The 22,957-nt window shown below is 40.2% G+C and overlaps 1 protein-coding gene across 1 annotated transcript in view; it reads right to left on the bottom strand.

Annotated features, from left to right (window-relative positions):
- Positions 1-22,957, bottom strand: part of LOC130075604 (ras-associating and dilute domain-containing protein-like) — a gene marked incomplete at its 3' end in the record, with an annotated part of 46,425 nt that overhangs the window by 7,816 nt on the left and 15,652 nt on the right. Inside the window, exons 5-10 of the mRNA XM_056240317.1 lie at positions 21,722-22,660; positions 21,157-21,194; positions 20,892-21,052; positions 20,065-20,177; positions 3,619-3,838; positions 498-670 (exon numbers count right to left, since the gene is read on the bottom strand). Of these exons, the coding sequence (XP_056096292.1) occupies positions 498-670; positions 3,619-3,838; positions 20,065-20,177; positions 20,892-21,052; positions 21,157-21,194; positions 21,722-22,660 (1,644 nt within the window). The remainder of the gene's footprint in view (positions 1-497; positions 671-3,618; positions 3,839-20,064; positions 20,178-20,891; positions 21,053-21,156; positions 21,195-21,721; positions 22,661-22,957) is intronic.

The following is a 22,957-nucleotide window of genomic DNA, read 5'->3' as shown; positions in this document are numbered from 1 at the left end:
CAAAAAAATATTTTATAATGTCTACATGTGTATCTGAAGGCATACTGAAGCGAACTGACTTTAGGACCCAGCGGAACAGCTCCTCTGCTCATATAGAGCTATAAGCCCATCTAGAGTCATGAAATATCATCATTATATGAGTTTTTTCCCACAAGAGGTCGGCAAAGACACACAATGTAAGATATTTAGAGCTGAATTAAAAGGTGTAGGCATGAAATTGTGAGTTATTTTGAATTAAAGTTGAAAAAATGTGAGGAAGTGCTTAAATTACTATTTGTTTATTATTTATTGATCAAATCTAGTAATGTAAAGGTAAAAAAAAAAAAAAAAAAAAATCTCCCAAATATATGATCAAAATAAAATAAAACAAGCTTTCTGGACAAAAACAAAAATATATATTTTTATGGTTTTGGGTAATTTTGACCCGCTAGGGAAGGATGAAGGTTATTAAATAATATTTTCTGCATGAATATGATCGCTGTGAACAGAACTAGCACCTGTAAGAGGTTCTCCTTCGGCGTGGCCAGTAGATTGACAGCTGAGGAGATCTTGAGAAGAAAGCGGTGAGCCAGATCCCCGAGTCCGGCACTGTGAGCCCAGTCCATCAGCAGGTCCAGGTTAGCCCTGATCTGGACCCCACGGGACCAGTGGAAAAACGTCCCGCCTGAGCCTTCACACGCGAGCGGGAGTCACACACACAGCGCTTTAACACTATAGAGTTTCACAGCAGCTTTACAGTGATAACAGGAGATTACAGTAACAGAGTGTTTAGGCTTTACAGCAGCTCTAGAATAAAGTTACTGTCCAGATAAAGTTAGTTTTGATTGATTCACTTCCGTTGCAAAGATCATTAGTTATTAACTTATAGCGGCCGCTGACATAAATACGCTGTATAAATGAAGGTGACTTGCAGATATAGTACACTCAAATGCCCAGGGCTATTCAGTTACTGTAGCTTCATTCCAGGGCCGGATTATTAAACCGAAAAGTTGAGAAGGGCCGGTGGGCTTAGCTTATTTATTGAAATTTATTTATTACTTATTGAAACATAACAGTATCAATAAATAAGCTAAAGTAAACCTTAAAAAAGTATTGTATTTACTTGGAAATCGTGTAACAGATTTATAAGACCATTATTTACAGCTTTGTACAAATATATGAATTATACAAGAACATAGCTATTGGTAAGAAATGAGAATTATTTTATTGATAATTATTAAAGGCTTAAATGAGAATATTCTGACATGAGACTTTGTAACCGGCTACTCACTCACTAACACTGTATAAAAAAAATGCCTAAACAGGTTAAAACTGTACACACAAATAATTATATATTCCTCTACCCAGGGCCGGATTAAGAATTCAGAGGACCCTGGGCACAATGTCTTGTAGGCCCCCCTTAGGCAGGCCAAATGTAGTTTGTCCAAGGACATTTTAATTTGGCATTAACTGTATTACTGACTTAAAAGGAACTTTGTTGTACATATTACTTCATAAATGATCTGTGTTTCCCATAGGATTTTATAAAAACTATGTTGGGTGGAACTCTATCCCTCTAGGGGGGTTCGGGGGCATGCTCCCCCGCAAGAAAATTTTGTACATTTTAAGGTTAAATGCATCAATCTGGTGCACTTTGAGAGCTCACAATTAAGAGCTTCAACCGGCTTTAACCCATGAACTGTGCACATTGAACAAAGAAAAAGCATTGACTTGTACCTGGACATTAAAGAGGGCTCAAACATCTTTTTAGTTATGATATAGAGTCTCAGTCTGCATTACATTATCACTGGTGTTTTAGGATGCCAAACAATTATTATAATAATGATTTATATAATTATTCCTATGACGTAAAATCATATACCTCCTATAAATGTAGCCTAAAAGTATTTTGCATCACATTACACAGTATAGGAAAAGTACAATACTTTTGTCCTAATTTCTTTAATTGCCAGAAATAAACCCTTGAGCTTTCATTTTGGAGAAAACACCAGATCACCATGCTGATCGCGTGAGCAAAGTGCGCACTTCTATTTAAATCATGCAGCACAAACAGAATGCCTAGGCTACTTAAAGTCTTTTGCTGTTTTATAACGGCACGAAGCAATATCACAGTTTCAATTTGACTTCGTTGGCAAAATATAACGCTAAACAGTCGAGACCTTTATGTTAGGCAACCGTAGGCAACTGCTTCTCCATCACTTCAAATTTCAGAGTGTCAAGTCACGCGACGCGAGTCGACATGATAGCTCGCTCTCGCTCACTGCGCAGGAATACAGACGCTGTTTTTGACGCGATTTAACATTATATTTTGATCGAATGGGTTGCAAAAATATGCATATAATTAGGAAAGTGAGGACTGCGTTTATAACGTTATCTAACATAATATTTGACGGTGCGCAGGGCCCCTTAGATGTCATGTGCCCCTGGGCAAGTGACCAGTTGCCCTAATGGTTAATCCGGCCCTGCCTCTACCCATCTAATACATCTAATGGAATATAAATGAATAAAATAACATACAGGTGAAACTCGAAAAATTTTAATATCGTGCAAAAGTTCATTAGTAATTAAACTTAAAGTGAGATATTTCAAGCCTTTATTTGTTATAATTTTGATGATTATGGCTCTTATGAAAACCCCAAATTCAAAATTAGAATATTGTGAAAAGGTTTTCATATCTGTAAGCCATAATCATCAATTATCATCATAATCATCAACCGTCATGTAAATAGCGAATCCGCCACGGCGCGAGCGCAACTGGCTTTTAAAGGGAATGTGAGATGAGATTCGTTACACGTTACACTCAACACACACACCCATTCCTCATTTAGAGAATAGAGACAAACACACACATTCCTCATTAAAGGCACAATATGTAGGGTTTTTTCGCCACAAGAAGAGGGCGCAGTTTCCGACAATAACACAGGCGTAGGTTGATGACGCAGTGATGAGCTGAATGATGGGACTTGCTGTCAAGCTGATGGATCTAATAATGTTTATGGATGAGTGCAAACATTAACATTACAGTGGTATGAAGCAGGTCGCGATTGCTAAAGAGACAGATATCACACGCGAGTCCCGCGGATATAAAGGAATAAGGACATTTAATTCTACCGAACCCCGCAAGTGCTGGATTACTCACACAGGTCAGTTTATTAGACGAATTAAACTTGTGAGGTAACGCAGCGCTGCTTCACTTGGTCTATTTTGGTCATATTGTACCTTTAAGAGAATAGGGAAACCCTTTTAGACCAGCGCCGGGAGCGCCGACCATTTGTCCCGTCGTTAAACTAGCAGAAGTGGATTCGGACGCGCCCAACCTGAACTTTTCCAAAAGCACTTTAGACCATGTGCTTACATCATTAAAATATGACCAATAACTGCTGAAATATTCGGACTGAAAACGTTTCTCAGGTCAGTCGGAGCGCTCATGGTACACACACACACACACACACACACACACACACACACACACACACACACACACACACACACACAGTTGCAGACGCCACGAGCAAATCTAACCAAATGTAGCCGCATGGCCAGGAAAAGGGGCGCCAACTGAATAGCCCTGCCGTACACTATATAGGGATGAGTGAACGATGTGAACGAGTGTCTCACCTCTCTCCATCAGCAGGTTGAACAGCAGAGCGTTGATGAAGAAGAAGATGTAGGCGAAGAGTTGCTGTAGGATCTGTGGATGCACCTGGAAGACTCTGAGTAAACGCAGTGTGTGTGTGCAGATGTGCAGGACTCGCCGGACGTCCTCGGGAACGTGCAGCGTCCCGCTCTCGGAGAACGCATTGCTGTCCAGAAAGCCCGGCAGAAGCGGGTACAGCATCTGACGAACACACACGGGAACACACACGGGAACACACACGGGAACACACACGGGAACACACACACAGGAGCACACACGGGAACACACACACACACACACAGGAGCACACACGGGAACACACACGGGAACACACACGGGAACACACACACAGGAGCACACACGGGAACACACACACACACACACAGGAGCACACACGGGAACACACACGGGAACACACACAGGAGCACACACGGGAACACACACGGGAACACACACAGGAGCACACACGGGAACACACACAGGAGCACACACGGGAACACACACGGGAACACACACAGGAGCACACACGGGAACACACACACACACAGGAGCACACACGGGAACACACACGGGAACACACACGGGAACACACACACAGGAGCACACACGGGAACACGCACACACACAGGAGCACACACGGGAACACACACAGGAGCACACACGGGAACACACACAGGAGCACACACGGGAACACACACGGGAACACACACAGGAGCACACACGGGAACACACACACACACAGGAGCACACACGGGAACACACACGGGAACACACACGGGAACACACACACAGGAGCACACACGGGAACACACACACACACAGGAGCACACACGGGAACACACACGGGAACACACACGGGAACACACACACAGGAGCACACACGGGAACACATACAGGAACACACACACAGGAACACACACGGGAACACACACGGGAACACACACAGGAACACACACGGGAACACACACGGGAACACACACGGGAACACACACGGGAACACACACACAGGAGCACACACGGGAACACACACACACACAGGAGCACACACGGGAACACACACGGGAACACACACGGGAACACACACACAGGAGCACACACGGGAACACACACAGGAACACACACACAGGAACACACACGGGAACACACACGGGAACACACACAGGAACACACACGGGAACACACACGGGAACACACACGGGAACACACACAGGAACACACACAGGAACACACACGGGAACACACACAGGAACACACACGCGAACACACACAGGAACACACACAGGAACACACACAGGAACACACACGCGAACACACACAGGAACACACACAGGAACACACACAGGAACACACACGGGAACACACACGGGAACACACACAGGAACACACACGGGAACACACACAGGAACACACACAGGAACACACACAGGAACACACACGCGAACACACACAGGAACACACACAGGAACACACACGGGAACACACACAGGAACACACACGCGAACACACACAGGAACACACACAGGAACACACACGCGAACACACACAGGAACACACACAGGAACACACACAGGAACACACACGGGAACACACACGGGAACACACACGCGAACACACACAGGAACACACACAGGAACACACACAGGAACACACACGGGAACACACACGGGAACACACACGGGAACACATACAGGAACACACATAGGAACACACACACGGGAACACACACAGGAACACACACGGGAACACACATAGGAACACACATAGGAACACACACGGGAACACACACAGGAACACACATAGGAACACACACACAGGAACACACATAGGAACACACACACGGGAACACACACAGGAACACACACGGGAACACACAAGGGAACACACACACAGGAACACACACAGGAACACACACAGGAACACACACAGGAACACACACGGGAACACACACGGGAACACATACAGGAACACACACAGGAACACACACGGGAACACACACAGGAACACACATAGGAACACACACACGGGAACACACACAGGAACACACACGGGAACACACACGGGAACACACACGGGAACACACACACAGGAGCACACACGGGAACACACACGGGAACACACACACAGGAACACACACAGGAACACACACGGGAACACACACACGGGAACACACACAGGAACACACACGGGAACACACATAGGAACACACACACGGGAACACACACGGGAACACACACACAGGAACACACACAGGAACACACACGGGAACACACACACGGGAACACACACAGGAACACACACGGGAACACACATAGGAACACACACACGGGAACACACACAGGAACACACACGGGAACACACACGGGAACACACACACAGGAACACACACAGGAACACACACAGGAACACACACGGGAACACACACGGGAACACACACGGGAACACATACAGGAACACACACAGGAACACACACGGGAACACACACAGGAACACACATAGGAACACACACACGGGAACACACACAGGAACACACACGGGAACACACACGGGAACACACACGGGAACACACACGGGAACACACACACAGGAACACACACAGGAACACACACGGGAACACAAACGGGAACACACACGCGAACACACACAGGAACACACACGCGAACACACAGGAGCACACACGGGAACACACACAGGAACACACACACGGGAACACACACACGGGAACACACACGGGAACACACACACGGGAACACACACGGGAACACACACGGGAACACACACAGGAACACACACACGGGAACACACACAGGAACACACACGGGAACACACACGGGAACACACACAGGAACACACACAGGAACACACACACAGGAACACACACAGGAACACACACGGGAACACACACAGGAACACACACAGGAACACACACACAGGAACACACACAGGAACACACACAGGAACACACACAGGAACACACACAGGAACACACACACAGGAACACACACGCGAACACACACAGGAACACACACGCGAACACACACAGGAACACACACAGGAACACACACAGGAACACACACAGGAACACACACAGGAACACACACGCGAACACACACAGGAACACACACAGGAACACACACGCGAACACACACAGGAACACACACAGGAACACACACAGGAACACACACACAGGAACACACACGCGAACACACACAGGAACACACACAGGAACACACACGGGAACACACACAGGAACACACACACAGGAACACACACGCGAACACACACAGGAACACACACGGGAACACACACGGGAACACACACAGGAACACACACAGGAACACACACAGGAACACACACAGGAACACACACGCGAACACACACAGGAACACACACAGGAACTCACACAGGAACACACACAGGAACACACACAGGAACACACACGCGAACACACACAGGAACACACACAGGAACACACACAGGAACACACACAGGAACACACACAGGAACACACACAGGAACACACACAGGAACACACACAGGAACACACACAGGAACACACACAGGAACACACACAGGAACACACACAGGAACACACACAGGAACACACACAGGAACACACACGGGAACACACACAGGAACACACACAGGAACACACACAGGAACACACACAGGAACACACACGCGAACACACACAGGAACACACACAGGAACTCACACAGGAACACACACAGGAACACACACAGGAACACACACGCGAACACACACAGGAACACACACAGGAACACACACAGGAACACACACAGGAACACACACAGGAACACACACAGGAACACACACGCGAACACACACGCGAACACACACAGGAACACACACGCGAACACACACAGGAACACACACAGGAACACACACAGGAACACACACAGGAACACACACGCGAACACACACAGGAACACACACACGGAAACCCAAGTAAAGATTAATTGATTGGTTTGAGTGCGGTTTTTGAAACACTCAGTTCCTCCACTTCTTATCTTTCTCTGTTTGCATTCGCTCATTTCCCAAAGTCATCTTGAACGGTGAATTGTCAAAACAACTGAAAAATGTGAGAGAACATCACATAAGTTGACTACATCAATTAATGTTGATGTTCCTAAAATATGTTACTCACCATTATGGTGATTAGTGTTCTCTTTAGTTGGGCACTTGGAACTTCATTTACTTTATTGTAATGCTCAGCAATGCAACAGTTATCTGGTGTCAAAGATATATATATATATATTAGTGCTGTCAAACGATTAAAATATTTAATCGCGATTAATCGCATTAATGTCATAGTTAACTCGCGATTAATCGCAATTAATCGCACATTTTTATCTATTCTAAATGTCTCTTGATTTCTTTTTGTCCCATTATTTTTTCTCATTTTAATGCTCTTATCAACATGGAAAAGTGGATCGGCTTGCTATGTGCAAATGTTTTTTATTGAAAACAACATTGGCATATACTGTGTTCAATTTCACACAAACATTCTCACTTAGAGCAAATAATCTCTCACACAATGTACAGGATTGTCTCCATCAATAAAAGGGTGAAAGAAATACTGAAGAGGTCCTGATATTGACGAGGGTGTGTGTGTGTGTGTGTGTGTGTGTGTGTGCTTGGCCATCATCAAGTGGTGTTTCAGACTGGACGTGCTGCGATGATGATAGCTCAGTTCACAACGACAAAACACACAGATCACTTTGGTCTCGTCAATGGGACCATTCGGCAACTTTTTAAAAGTAAACTTTCCATTCAGAATGTTATTGGCATCCATTTCGGCGTCTCGCGCTCGTCATCCAGTCAAAACGTAACGTTAACCAACTATTTAGCTGGCTCGCAAGCCCAAACAAGTGTGTGCGGTGCCTGTTGCTGTTTCCGGTCTAGCTAGATCCGCTAGCGCTTTGGTCGACGAAGCAACAAACCGTCCTCGCGCGGCGCAAGCCATTGAAATGAATGGGTTTCATAGCGCAGCCGCGCACGCCGTCCTGTTGCAGAAGCATGTGAAAAAAACTACAAAGTTTGCTAGGCCAAAAAGACCGTTAATCGTGCGATAAAAAAAATTAACGCTGTTAAAATGGGTTTGCGTTAACGCCGTTAATAACGCGTTTGGTTTGGGGTTGGTTGCATTTATTTATGCATCATTTATAGTTATAACTACTGTAACTACATGTAACAAGGACACTAAAATAAAGTGTCACCAACAATTCTTGTTTTTCTAATGGAATGTTGCAGTGATTATGATTAATGATTTATCAGTGCACGTCATTATTGTGTCAATAATCTTGAATCAGAATTAGTTCCTCTTGCAGCTTCTCTTCTCTGATGATGTGGGCGGGGCTTTAACCTGTCACTCACATGAGATCAGCCAATAGCAAACCACAACCATCCAATCAATTCCCCACAGACACAATCAAGCCCCGCCCACATGTGTTCTTGTTCCAGAAGCGCTTCACTCGATATCCGACACAAAATAGGGAAGTAAAGATGAGCACAACTTCATGAGGACTTTAAAGACAAGATAATCCATAGTTCTTATCAGAAAAGAAGGCGACAGAACTTCCTCCAACCCAACAAACACAAGCTCTCTCAGTGTCCGACATGATCTCACTGTCTGCGATACGATCACGCTTCTTCATCATCTTCTGCTCCTCATCATCAGAGGTTCAGGGTCACTGACCGAAAGACCGAACAACGACAAGCTTTCTTTCCTTCCATCCCGCTAATCCTTTCACGACCCTAAACGACTCTAATACAGATGTTGATTGTCTGCCATAGTGAAAAAAAAAGAAGCTTTATTGTATTTGAAATATATTCCCTTTTTCAATAGTGCATTGCAAATATACTAACAAAATTTGTTACTATCTTTACATATATTAAAAGTATATTAGTAGCATGCTTTTACCTATTTTCACAATGCAACTTTTAACACACTTTAAAATAATTGTACTAGTATATTTTCTAAAAATATATTTGAAATGAAAATTTTAATAAAGTGCATTTATTTGCACTTTTTTAAAAATATATTTTAGGTATATTTTAACTATGTGCTGAAAATAATCATTGTAACAATGCATTGAAAGTATACTTTCGAAATACATTATGTATATTGTACAAAGCATAGCTAAGTAATATTTGTGTATTAATGTGCATTTGTTATTGAAGACAAAGTGTGCAATTTGTAGTATTTGGAATAAGCCAAAGGTATTACTGAGCATATGCTTTTTACTCGCATATAATACACTTATGGTTTATTGCTCGTAGACACTCGTAATGAGTTTGTAATGTACTTTATAAAGTAGACTTTAATATCACTAATCAAGCATTAGTCCCACACAGGCACATACTTAAAGTATACTTGAAGTTGCACACAAAAGTACACTAAATACACTTAAAGCTACAATTACAACTACAATATACTTAGCACAAAATGAGTTGTTCCAAAATAGCACACTTCAAGTTAACTAATCATAACACACTTTAAGTTTACTGATAATTAGTGTTGCTGCAAGTATTCAGGTGAAACTCGAAAAAAATTAGAATATCATGCAAAAGTTCAGTAATTCAACGTAAAAGGTGAAACTAATATATTATATAGACTCATTACATGCAAAGTGAGATATTTCAAGCCTTCATTTGTTATAATTTTGATGATTATGGCTTACAGCTTATGAAAACCCCAAATTCAAAATTAGAATATTGTGAAAAGGTTTTCAAGCCATAATCATCACAATTATAACAAATAAAGGCTTGAAATATCTCACTTTGCATGTAATGAGTCTATATAATATATTAGTTTCACCTTTTAACTGAATTACTTTTGCACGATATTCTAATTTTTCGAGTTTCACCTGAATGGCATGTTTAGTTTTTTCCAGCAGGGTGGATGAGGATGTCCATCATACATCTCTGTCTCTATCAACACTTCACACTCCAGCAATAAGCATGTGAGTTCATCTCCAGCTGGCGGTGGGAGTGATATAGAGTTGGAGAATCCCTGAAAGAGTCCAGTATGAGGCGCACACGCAGAAACACAATGCTGGTTTTGTTCAGAGTAATGTTGTGCAGACAGACAGCTGAGTCCAGTCTGCGCTTGGCAGCCGCTGGCCGTCACACGTGTAGACTCGCGTCTCACACACGGACACCGGCTTGGCAGTCGCTGTGAGTTTAGAAAGAATTCACCCAAAACCATAAAGTGGAAAAGTGGAAAAAGTGAGGCGTACAACACAAACTGCTTCCCCTTTTAATCTATAATAGGTTCACCTTTAAAAGTTCTCAACGGTGATATTGTCATTTCACTGATCAGTTTACTAGGTTAGTTCGCTTTAAAATGAAAATTACGCCATTGTTTACTCATGTTGTTGTCAAACTCATTTTAGGTTGAGGGCCGGATGTGAAAAAATGAAAATGTAACCGAATTACCTTTTTAAAACCTTAGTGCGCTGACAATTTACCAACATTTATATTGATATTAACAAATTAATAAAACTAGAAAAACACACTGCTTTGTGACAACATTTTTACAGTGTTATGAAATAATGTTTTATTATTTTTTATTAGGTATTTTATTATTTATTCTGACTTTATAACACACAATTGCAACTATATATCTCACAATTCTGACTTTATAACACACAATTGCGACTTTATATCTCGCAATTCTGACTTTATATCTCGCAATTCTGACTTTATATCTCGCAATTCTGACTTTATATCTCGCAATTCTGACTTTATATCTCGAAATTCTGACTTTATATCTCGAAATTCTGACTTTATATCTCGCAATTTTGACTTTATATCTCGCAATTCTGACTTTATATCTCGCAATTTTGACTTTATATCTCGCAATTCTGACTTTATATCTCGTAAATCTGACTTTATATCTCGAAATTCTGACTTTATATCTCGCAATTCTGACTTTATATCTCGCAATTCTGACTTTATAACACGCAATTCTGACTTTATATCTCGAAATTCTGACTTTATATCTCGCAATTCTGACTTTATATCTCACAATTCTGACTTTATAACACACAATTGCGACTTTATTTCACGCAATTCTGACTTTACACCAATAAAATCCAAATATAATTTTTCATGGATGAATCCAATACCAGTTGCCTTTTTTATTAGTTTAAAGTCTCCCTGTCTGTAGTCAATAATTTTATCACTTAAAACTCACCGAAATGACACATTTAAATGTTTTATCCTTGAAAAAATGTCTTCATGTCTTAAAATATCTTGAATGTAACTCGGCACCCTTGCCTCATTTAGTATGCGTGGCTCTATGAATATGCAAATGAGCCCCGCCTCCACTCACTCCCTCAGCTCAGAGATCCACTGGTTGGCGATCACACGCTGATCTGATTGGTTACAAGGTCGTTTGTGACGTCAGAAACAGTGTCCTTGATTCCAACTAAATGGACTGATATTCCTTTACATTTAGAAATATTTTTAAAACTAAATCGTTATATGGTTATAGTCATCGTCCCTGGTGTGAACGGCCCATTTCTATCTAACTGTTTGACGACCCCAATTTGTAAATAATAGTTTGGCACATGAAAATACATTTTTAATTTAAATGTAATATTTAATTGAACTTCTAAGCATTTTTATTTGCATTGCATCTTCCATCTTTTCCCTCGTCACTGTCATCTGTGACAGTATTCTCTGTGAAGCTGATTCTCATTAAAATATGATGCATATATTGAAACATCCCATCCAGTTGAAAACCTTTCTCTTCATCTAACGTTAACTCTTCAGACTGAATAAAAGTGAATATTTGTATTTTGTGGGAATCACCAACACAACTTTATGAGTTAAAGCCGAGCAGCTGTTTCCTTCTCAGCGAGATACTCACTTCCACAGAGAACACAGAGCTGTTATTGTAGCCGTCAAACATCAGTTCGTTTCCAACCCGTCGTGTTTGTTTTTGATTCAATTTTCCTATTGAAAATATTGACCTCATAATGGAGCCCTGGCGCGGTGCAAGCGTAGAAAAGCACATCTTGCCAAGCTTGTAAAGTATAAAATGTCATTTACAGAGGAGTGAATGCTTCGTTCCACCAGTGCAAACCAGTCTAATCATTTCCACTCTCATCAATAAAACATTTCTCAGAATCAAAAGGAAAATTCCCACGACTAACTTTATTGAATGCTAAATGTGATTATCTTTATAATGAATAGAAATTTGGCAAGGATAAGGTTAATTTACTAAGTAAATACAAATGTCACCATCATTATGGGGTTTAACATTCAAACACACTTGTTGGTGTGAAACATGAGAAAGTGAGAACTGCATATGTTTGCATTAAAATCTCTAAGTTGTTGTTTTTGTTAATTTACCGTTGGCCAGAAATACGGTTCACATTCCAATAAACCTAATAGTCTGTTTCCACAGAGAAGCACAAACCGTTGGACGCTGTATTGCACTAAATCAAATCACAGCCATTCAAAGAGTCTCTTGGAACAAAGATGAATTATAATTTCCTAAAGGGCGAGACGTTTGAGGATTTTCCCCAGCAGAATACAAATCAATCCTAAATCCCGGCTTTGCCAAATTACGTCTGAACACTGAAGGAGAGTCTGTGAGAAACGAGCTCGTGAAACATAACTGAGGATGCATTTCATCATTTTAGGGCTTATATATGTACACGATCATTTCAAAGTTTGGGGTCGGTAAGGTTTTAAATTGCTCACTGAGGCTGCATTTATTTGATCAAAAATACAGTAAAAACAGTGAAATATTATTGCAATTTAAATATCTTTTTCTATGTGAATATCTAGTAAAGTGTAATTTATTCCTGTGATCAAAGCATTACTCCAGTCTTCAGTGTCACATGATCCTTCAGAAATCACTCTAATATGAGGATCTGATGGTCAAGACACATTTATGATTATTATATCAGTGTTGAAAACAGTTGCTGCTTCAGATCTGTGTGATGCATGTTATTTTTCAGGGTTCTTTGATGAAAAGAAAAACCACAAAATTTTGTTACATTATAAATGTCTTAGTATCACTTTTTCAGCAATTGAATGTGTCCTTGCTGAATAAAAAAGTATTACTTTCTTTTACTGACCCCAAAGCTTTTGACCAGAATTGTATCTAGTTTTGCAGATATATATGAATTTGGTTCAACACCTGAATTTCTTTAAAGTCCCCCTGTGGTGAAAATCCAGCTTTTAATGTTGTTTATGTGTCTATGTGGTGTTTTTAATCTGCTTTAAGACACACCATGTGTAAGTTCATAAGTCGACAGCATTGCTGAGTATTTTCTGCTTAAAACTGCAGTGAACCAAAGACAGTCTCAAAAACACGGTTTGAAATCGCTGGTGTTTCTGACGTCACAAACGACCTTGTAACCAATCAGATCAACGTGTGATCATCAACCAGTGGATCTCTGAGCTGAGGGAGTGAGTGGAGGCGGGGCTCATTTGCACATTCATAGAACCGCGCATACTAAATGAGGCGAGGGTGTCGAGTTACATTCAAGATATTTTAAGGCAAAAACGTTTACATATGTCATTTTGGTGATCAAAGATGAGTTTTAAGGGATAAAATCATTGAGTACAGGGAGACTTTAAAATACTTAAGTGTTGTTAACTAATATATATAGTTGGAGTTGGAGCTGACTGAATAAAAACAAGCACATCATATTAAACCAACTGTGCAAAACAACTTGTGTTTATCTCTGTTTATAACATTCAAACATTTAATTATTTTAACAATAATAAAATGGGACATTTAATGTTCAACAATATTATTGATCTGCCTTACTTAAGGTGGACAATGACGCAATTTTCTTCTAGAAACAAACTTTGTAGTGTTATTTTCATGTTATCTCTGTAAAGCTGCTTTGATACACTCTGTATTGTAAAAAGCGCTATATAAATAAAGCTGACTTGACTTGACAAACTGATCCAAAATAAGAGACACTCGCCTCACGAGAGGGAAGAGGAACTCTATAACACTCTATGCTACAACTCAGACTCAATGCAACTCGGTGCAAAAACTGCCACTGAAACCAACAGATTCTGCCGGGACTCGACTAAATCTGCCAACAGTCATGAGAAGGTTCTAATAGTAAGCTAAAACTAAAACCATAAAAAACTTTTGTTAGTTGAAACAAAATAAATAAAATAAAAAATAGAATAAACTTTTATTTTCAGCTATAGTAGCCAAGGCAACACTTATTTTCACTTTCATTTAGTTTAAATTGATGTACTAAACCAGTGTTTCTCAAACTTTTTCTGCCATTCCCCACTTTGAAGGTAGGGAAGGGTTCGTGCCCCACCTGTCCTCATGCAATCGCCCCAACAAAATGTTAATAAACTAAGCTTTAAGTTAAAATGTATTTTATTATCATGACATTTTAAAAACATAAACATGACAGTAGATAAAAATAATAATGCAATTGTGTTTGTATTTTGCCTCTGTTAACATCAAATTCAGAAACGGAGAAAATAAAAGTGTGGACTAAATGTGCTTTGCTTTATTTTGTCACTTCGCAAACTGCATCCAAAAAGAACAAACAAAATTGAAAAAGAATAATAAAAATCTCAGGGTTTTTCCTGGCTCAAAACGAGGCAGATGTGGTAAAATCATAATAATGTACGTATTTTAGGTATTTTTATAATAATAATTGTATTTTGTATTTTTCGAAGACTATCATATAAGCTACTGTGTTTCCCACAGTATTTTGTGTGTGGTGTGGACCTCTGCACCCCTAAGGGGGGTCCGGGGGCATGCTCCCCGGAAGAAAAGTTTGTACGTTTTAAAGATAAATTCATAAATATGGTGCACTTTGAAAGTTCAAAATTAAGTGATTAACTAATTTAGTGTCTGCAATGAGCCTGTTTTTTAGTAGGCTACACATATTTTCTGAACCAGAAAATCGCCGCTCACCGCTTGACATCACAACTATTCAGTGTTTTCAACCACATAATGTTTATTTTAGGTTTCAGACATTTAAATTCACATAAGTAAGTTATTAAAAAAGCAATTCATTTAGAGTTTGTCATATACACACTAATGTCTATGGAAGCGGGAATAATAATTATTTCCATTATAATTAGATGACACGTATTATTCATATCAAGTACACATCGTGTAAGTAAATTTCAAGTTTACTCTATTCTCTCAGTTCACCAGCCACTTACTTTCATACTTTCATTTCGGGAGAAGTGGATAAATTGACGTTTGTTAAATCCAACAGATCCGATTCTCTAAAATCCGGCATAAACTAACGCCCAGCGCGTATAGCTCAACTAAGGTGTTTAAACAACAAAACACATCCACTTGCTCATATTTGACAATCGGAATATCAGATATTTCCTGCTATAGCCAACACTTGTGAAATAAAAGCAGATAATCAGTCATTCAGCATGGCTGCGGTGTGACAAGCAATGACGCGTCACCATGGAAACCATAAAGGGATACCAGAGCCGTTACGCTCTGAGGGATACGATCTAAATAACGGGCGCCTCTAAAAACTTTTAAACTTACGCGTGAAAAGGTTAAGTAAGGCTTACATTTAAATGTGTCGTTGTTTTGTTTTGAGTTTATGCTCAATAAATAAAGGAATTAATAGAGATGGGCACAACAATTACCACATTTTCTCCCGTTTGTCACGCCCCACTTGTCATGTTTCTATTCCCCACCAGTGGGGCGCGCCCCACACTTTGAGAAACGCTGTACTAAACCAGACTAAACTAAGTTGTAAAGATATATTAAACAAAAATGACAAAACACATAACTTTAAATACAATTAAAATTAAAACAGAAAATATAAAAATACGATAAATTAATTCCGATGTAGAGCAATATTTTACCATTTATTTTTTTAAATCGGGTTGAGTGAATGATTCAATGACTCACTCATAAATACTTCACTTGTTTCATTACTGGATGAATCAGCATTTTTGAATGAATCTCTTGAATGAATGATTCAATGACTCACTCATAAATCCTTCACTTGTTTCATTACTGGATGAATCAGCGTTTTTGAATGAATCTCTTGAATGAATGATTCAATGACTCACTCATAAATACTCCACTTGTTTCATTGCTGGATGAATCAGCGTTTTTGAACGATTCTCTTGAATGAATGATTCAATGACTCACTCATAAATCCTTCACTTGTTTCATTACTGGATGAATCAGCGTTTTTGAACAAATCTCTTGAATGAATGATTCAATGACTCACTCATAAATACTCCACTTGTTTCATTACTGGATGAATCAGCGTTTTTGAACGATTCTCTTGAATGAATGATTCAATGACTCACTCATAAATCCTTCACTTGTTTCATTACTGGATGAATCAGCGTTTTTGAACGATTCTCTTGAATGAATGATTCAATGACTCACTCATAAATCCTTCACTTGTTTCATTACTGGATGAATCAGCGTTTTTGAATGAATCTCTTGAATGAATGATTTAATGACTCACTCATAAATACTCCACTTGTTTCATTACTGGATGAATCAGCGTTTTTGAACGATTCTCTTGAATGAATGATTCAATGACTCACTCATAAATCCTTCACTTGTTTCATTACTGGATGAATCAGCGTTTTTGAACAAATCTCTTGAATGAATGATTCAATGACTCACTCATAAATCCTTCACTTGTTTCATTACTGGATGAATCAGCGTTTTTGAATGAATCTCTTGAATGAATGATTCAATGACTCACTCATAAATACTCCACTTGTTTCATTACTGGATGAATCAGCGTTTTTGAACGATTCTCTTGAATGAATGATTCAATGACTCACTCATAAATCCTTCACTTGTTTCATTACTGGATGAATCAGCGTTTTTGAACAAATCTCTTGAATGAATGATTCAATGACTCACTCATAAATCCTTCACTTGTTTCATTACTGGATGAATCAGCGTTTTTGAACAAATCTCTTGAATGAATGATTCAATGACTCACTCATTAATCCTTCACTTGTTTCATTACTGGATGAATCAGCGTTTTTGAACAAATCTCTTGAATGAATGATTCAATGACTCACTCATAAATACTCCACTTGTTTCATTACTGGATGAATCAGCGTTTTTGAACGATTCTCTTGAATGAATGATTCAATGACTCACTCATAAATCCTTCACTTGTTTCATTACTGGATGAATCAGCGTTTTTGAACAAATCTCTTGAATGAATGATTCAATGACTCACTCATAAATCCTTCACTTGTTTCATTACTGGATGAATCAGCGTTTTTGAACGATTCTCTTGAATGAATGATTCAATGACTCACTCATAAATCCTTCACTTGTTTCATTACTGGATGAATCAGCGTTTTTGAATGAATCTCTTGAATGAATGATTCAATGACTCACTCATAAATCCTTCACTTGTTTCATTACTGGATGAATCAGCGTTTTTGAACGATTCTCTTGAATGAATGATTTAATGACTCACTCATAAATCCTTCACTTGTTTCATTACTGGATGAATCAACGTTTTTAAACGAATCTCTTGAATGAATGATTCAATAACTCATAAAGACATCAAATGTTTCATTACTGGATGAATCAGTGTTTTTGAATGAATCCCTTGAATGAATGATTCAATGACACACTCATAAGAGTGTGAAAGTCTTAGAAAGTCTTTTTTCCCAACCGCAATTAGATTTTATAATCAGTGTCATGTGAGATGATATATATATATTTATGTATTTATTCTGGTCGTATATAATCATGGTGCTTTGAAAAATTGATACTTGAGAACAAGACTTGTTGCTGTTGTGTATGTTGTTTGTTGTTGTTTATTTATTCATTGAATTTCTATGCTGTTGTGACACATAAATTTCCCCCTGGGGGATTAATAAAGTAAATCAAATCAAATCAAATAAATACTCCACTTGTTTCATTACTGGATGAATCAGCGTTTTTGAACGATTCTCTTGAATGAATGATTCAATGACTCACTCATAAATCCTTCACTTGTTTCATTACTGGATGAATCAGCGTTTTTGAACGATTCTCTTGAATGAATGATTCAATGACTCATAAAGACATCAAATGTTTCATTACTGGATGAATCAGTGTTTTTGAATGAATCCCTTGAATGAATGATTCAATGACACATTATCAACAGTCACTTGTCTCCACCTACTGGTGTAACGATGTAACTGATACAATCTTTATTTGAAGCATCAAGTTACTTTCAAAAGGTGATTTACTCTATTTTGATCACTAGCGTAGACGTCAGTGTTTATATCTGAACAATAAACCTTTATCCCAGTACTTCTGTGATAATCTGAATATAGTGGGGTCTAAAAGTCTGAGACCACTCGTGAAATAGATATGAAGATCTCACACATGTATGATACAGTAGATTCATTCATATCCACAAGCCAAGAAGGTTCATCGAGGTCACATGCAAGCAAGACATCTGGAAGCGCTTGAGATCGATTCTGCGTTCAACCACATTCACAAGGCCAGTGTTTTTCTAGGCCTGCTAACCTGACTTCCTGATAATGAGTTATTCATCTCAGACAGCCACACTGAAACATGCTTACAGCGCTCTTTTGCCTAAAGATAGAGTCGGATTATTGTTCTTATGTACAATCTGTAATATCATCGAGTTGATTATATGTAACAAACGCTTTTGTGGTGTAATGAAAGATGGTGACCCTATTTTCACTGCATTGACATTAAGGACAGAATTCACTCAAACCTGCATGAAATTACAACTCACCCTATCTATTTTCTAAATGCATATTGTAGATCTTAATGTAAACAATTCCTTTTTTTTTTTTAAATGTACCTTATAATATTTAATCAAAATCTGACTCCAATCGTCTAGTCTCCTTAAAGTCCCCCTGTAGTCAATCATTTTATCCATTAAAACTCATCTTTGATCACAAAAATAACATATTTAAACGTTTTTTCCTTGAAAATAATTCTCCAGGGCTTAAAATATCTTGAATGTAACTCGACACCCTTGCCTCATTTAGTATGCGTGGTTCTATGAATGTGCAAATGAGCCCCGCCTCCACTCACTCCCTCAGCTCAGAGATCCACTGGTTGACGATCACACGTTGATCTGATTGGTTACAAGGTCGTTTGTGACGTCAGAAACACCAGCGATTTCAAACCGTGTTTTTGAGACTGTCTTTGGTTCACTGCAGTTTTAAGCAGAAAATACTCAGCAATGCTGTCGACTTATGAACTTACACATGGTTTGTGTTAAAGCATATTAAAAACACCACATAGACACATAAACAACATTAATAAAATGGATAATTCACTCAAAACAACATTGGACCCCATTGACTTTCATTGTATGGACAAAAAAACAGATTTTGAAAAAATGATGACAGAATGATACATTTTGGTTGAACTGTCTCTTTAAGTATGAAGAAGTCCTGACCTTGGTGAGATAATAGACACACTGCTGGAAGGTGAACATCAGAACCTCCTCCAGAACCGTCATGGCCTCTTCGCTGGCCGGCCGCACCGACGAAAGCCGAAGCTCCAGAACCGCTAAAACACACCCAGAGACATGCAAACCACTGAATCTGACATGCAAACCACTGAATCTGACATGCAAACCACTGAATCTGACATGCAAACCACTGAATCTGACATGCAAACCACTGAATCTGACATGCAAACCACTGAATCTGAGCCGACACATCACATTATTCTAGCGCTGTCAATCGACTAAAAACAAAAACTCGATTAATCACAATTAAAAACACGTTTATATGTTTTTAATATATTTTATAATTTAATAATTTCATAGTTAATCTCCACATTTATGTAGAAACAACATAAACACAGTTTAAGGTCTGCAATAAAACAAGATGAGAACTGAAATATTCCAGCAATTTCTGTGATGTATATGCTTGCTTATCATAGGAAGTCATAAGAAATGACTCTTTACATTAATGCAGTGGTCTAGTGAGAACAGGGTGTTGGGGAATCACTTTTTTCTCTCTTTTTCATCAAACCGCAATTTTTGCAAGTTCCCGCAATTTCATCGCATAAAATTGCATAAATATCCCGCATATTTAAAGAAAACGGGCCGCATAATCAAGGATTTTTGTTTAATAATCAAGTGTTTTTCTGGAAGGACTGTTAATAATAGCCTTTCAACATTGTCTTTCTGTGTGTGTGTGTGTGTGTGTGTGTGTGTGTCACCTAACAGACACATCACATTATTCACATAAGAATGCATTTGATTTTGAACTCTACCAATGCAGTCTTCCTCCTCCTCCTCCTCCTCCTGAGAGATCCCATGCAGAAGACGAGGAAGATCCTGGTGGATGAAGTGAAGGATCTCGGTGGAGTTGGCCATCCACAGGACCAGCGGCTCCAGACCCCGGATCAGCCGGTCCTCTGCTTCTGAATCACGTCTGCTCGAGACAGGAAAATCTGCTTTTAATGTAAGCTGTGCCTGAGATATTGCATTTTAATTCCTCTGGTTATGAATTGATGAGAAACAAGTTCCTGCTCTTACATTTTAGGCTGCAACGCTGCAAGTTCTTTCGCCTTTTCCTGTATTAAGGTATAAAAGATACACACAACACAACAACATTTTTTAGCGTGATGAGTCTTGCATTTTACTGCATCTTTTCATTTACAGGTGAAACTCGAAAGATTCGAATATCGTGCAAAAGTTCATTAATTTCAGTAATTCAACTTAAAAGGTGAAACTAATATATTATATAGACTCATTACATCCAAAGTGAGATATTTCAAGCCTTTATTTGTTATAATGTTGATGATTATGGCTTACAGCTTATGAAAACCCTAAATTCAAAATTAGAATATTGTTTTCATAAGCTGTAAGCCATAATCATCACAATTATGAGTTTCACATTTTAAGTTGAATTACTGAGATAAATGAACTTGCATGATATTCAAATTTTTTGAGTTTCACCTGTATAATGTGGGAAAATAATTCATAAAAGTTGTTTAAAAATTATATAAATGTACGAGGTGGCGAGGGGGGCTTTTTTTTAACTCGCACAATATTGACACAAAGGGAAGTTAAATGAAGTAAGTTGAAATGACAGACTGACCCACACGAGCGTCTGAAGCTGATTGGCTGTGTGTAACAGGAGTCTTCGGAGGGCCGGCATTGAGAAGTGATTGACGGATTGCTGGAAACACAAACACAGCAGGAACGCAGCGCTCAGTTTGTGTGTGTGTTTATCCTGATCCACCATGGAGAAGATCTCCTGCAGGACCCGGGATTCATGTTCGACATCGTACGGCAGGGCCAGTTCTGCTCCCTCGGGGTCTCTGAAGCCTCGAGGCCTTCTGGGTTTCTCTGACAGCACACACACTTGACAGAGAGTTGGGCGTTCAGAAGTCGGGTCTTTATACATGAAGAGGTAATGATCTCCCAGACCGATGACGTCTCCCGAGCGCAGCTCCACCTCGTGCCGGACAGCGGATCCGTTCCTCGTCACTCCGGCTCCGGTGAGCGGCTTCAGGAGCGTCAGGGGTTTCAGGAGCGTCTCGGGTTTCACGTCTCCGGGTTTCAGGAGCGTCTCGGGTTTCACGTCTCCGGGTTTCAGGAGCGTCTCGGGTTTCACGTCGAGGGGTTTCAGGAGCGTCTCGGGTTTCGGGAGCGTCTCGGGTTTCGGGAGCGTCTCGGGTTTCAGGAGCGTCTCGGGTTTCACGTCGAGGGGTTTCAGGAGCGTCTCGGGTTTCACGTCGAGGGGTTTCGGGAGCGTCTCGGGTTTCGGGAGCGTCTCGGGTTTCGGGAGCGTCTCGGGTTTCAGGAGCGTCTCGGGTTTCACGTCGAGGGGTTTCAGGAGCGTCTCGGGTTTCGGGAGCGTCTCGGGTTTCAGGAGCATCTCGGGTTTCACGTCGAGGCGTCGGACGAGACAGTGGCGAGGAAGCAGATCCGGAGCCCAGAGATCCAGGCGTTCTGAGTCGCTCTCGCACTCGGTCGGATCGACACGCCGTCCGAACACTGAGCTGCTGTTGATCAGGGGATAGATGACAAAATCCTGAGGAGACAAGGAGTACATCCAGCCGGTTGTTATCTCTGAATAAACCCGACAGGGGGATCAGGATCAGGTCTTCATCAGCCTGAAGGGGTTTAATCTGAGATAACACACACACACACACACACACACCTGAAGGGGTTTATTCTGAGATAACACACACACACACACACACACACACACACACCTGAAGGGGTTTATTCTGAGATAACACACACACACACACACCTGAAGGGGTTTATTCTGAGATAACACACACACACACACACACCTGAAGGGGTTTATTCTGAGATAACACAC

This window comes from Rhinichthys klamathensis, unplaced genomic scaffold (assembly GCF_029890125.1).
Source record: "Rhinichthys klamathensis goyatoka isolate OS25496 unplaced genomic scaffold, OSU_Roscu_1.1 h1tg000592l_1, whole genome shotgun sequence".
NCBI lineage: Eukaryota > Metazoa > Chordata > Actinopteri > Cypriniformes > Leuciscidae > Rhinichthys > Rhinichthys klamathensis.
The sequence above is the reverse complement of the archived record's forward strand: the minus strand, read 5'-3'. Positions and strand labels throughout refer to the sequence as shown.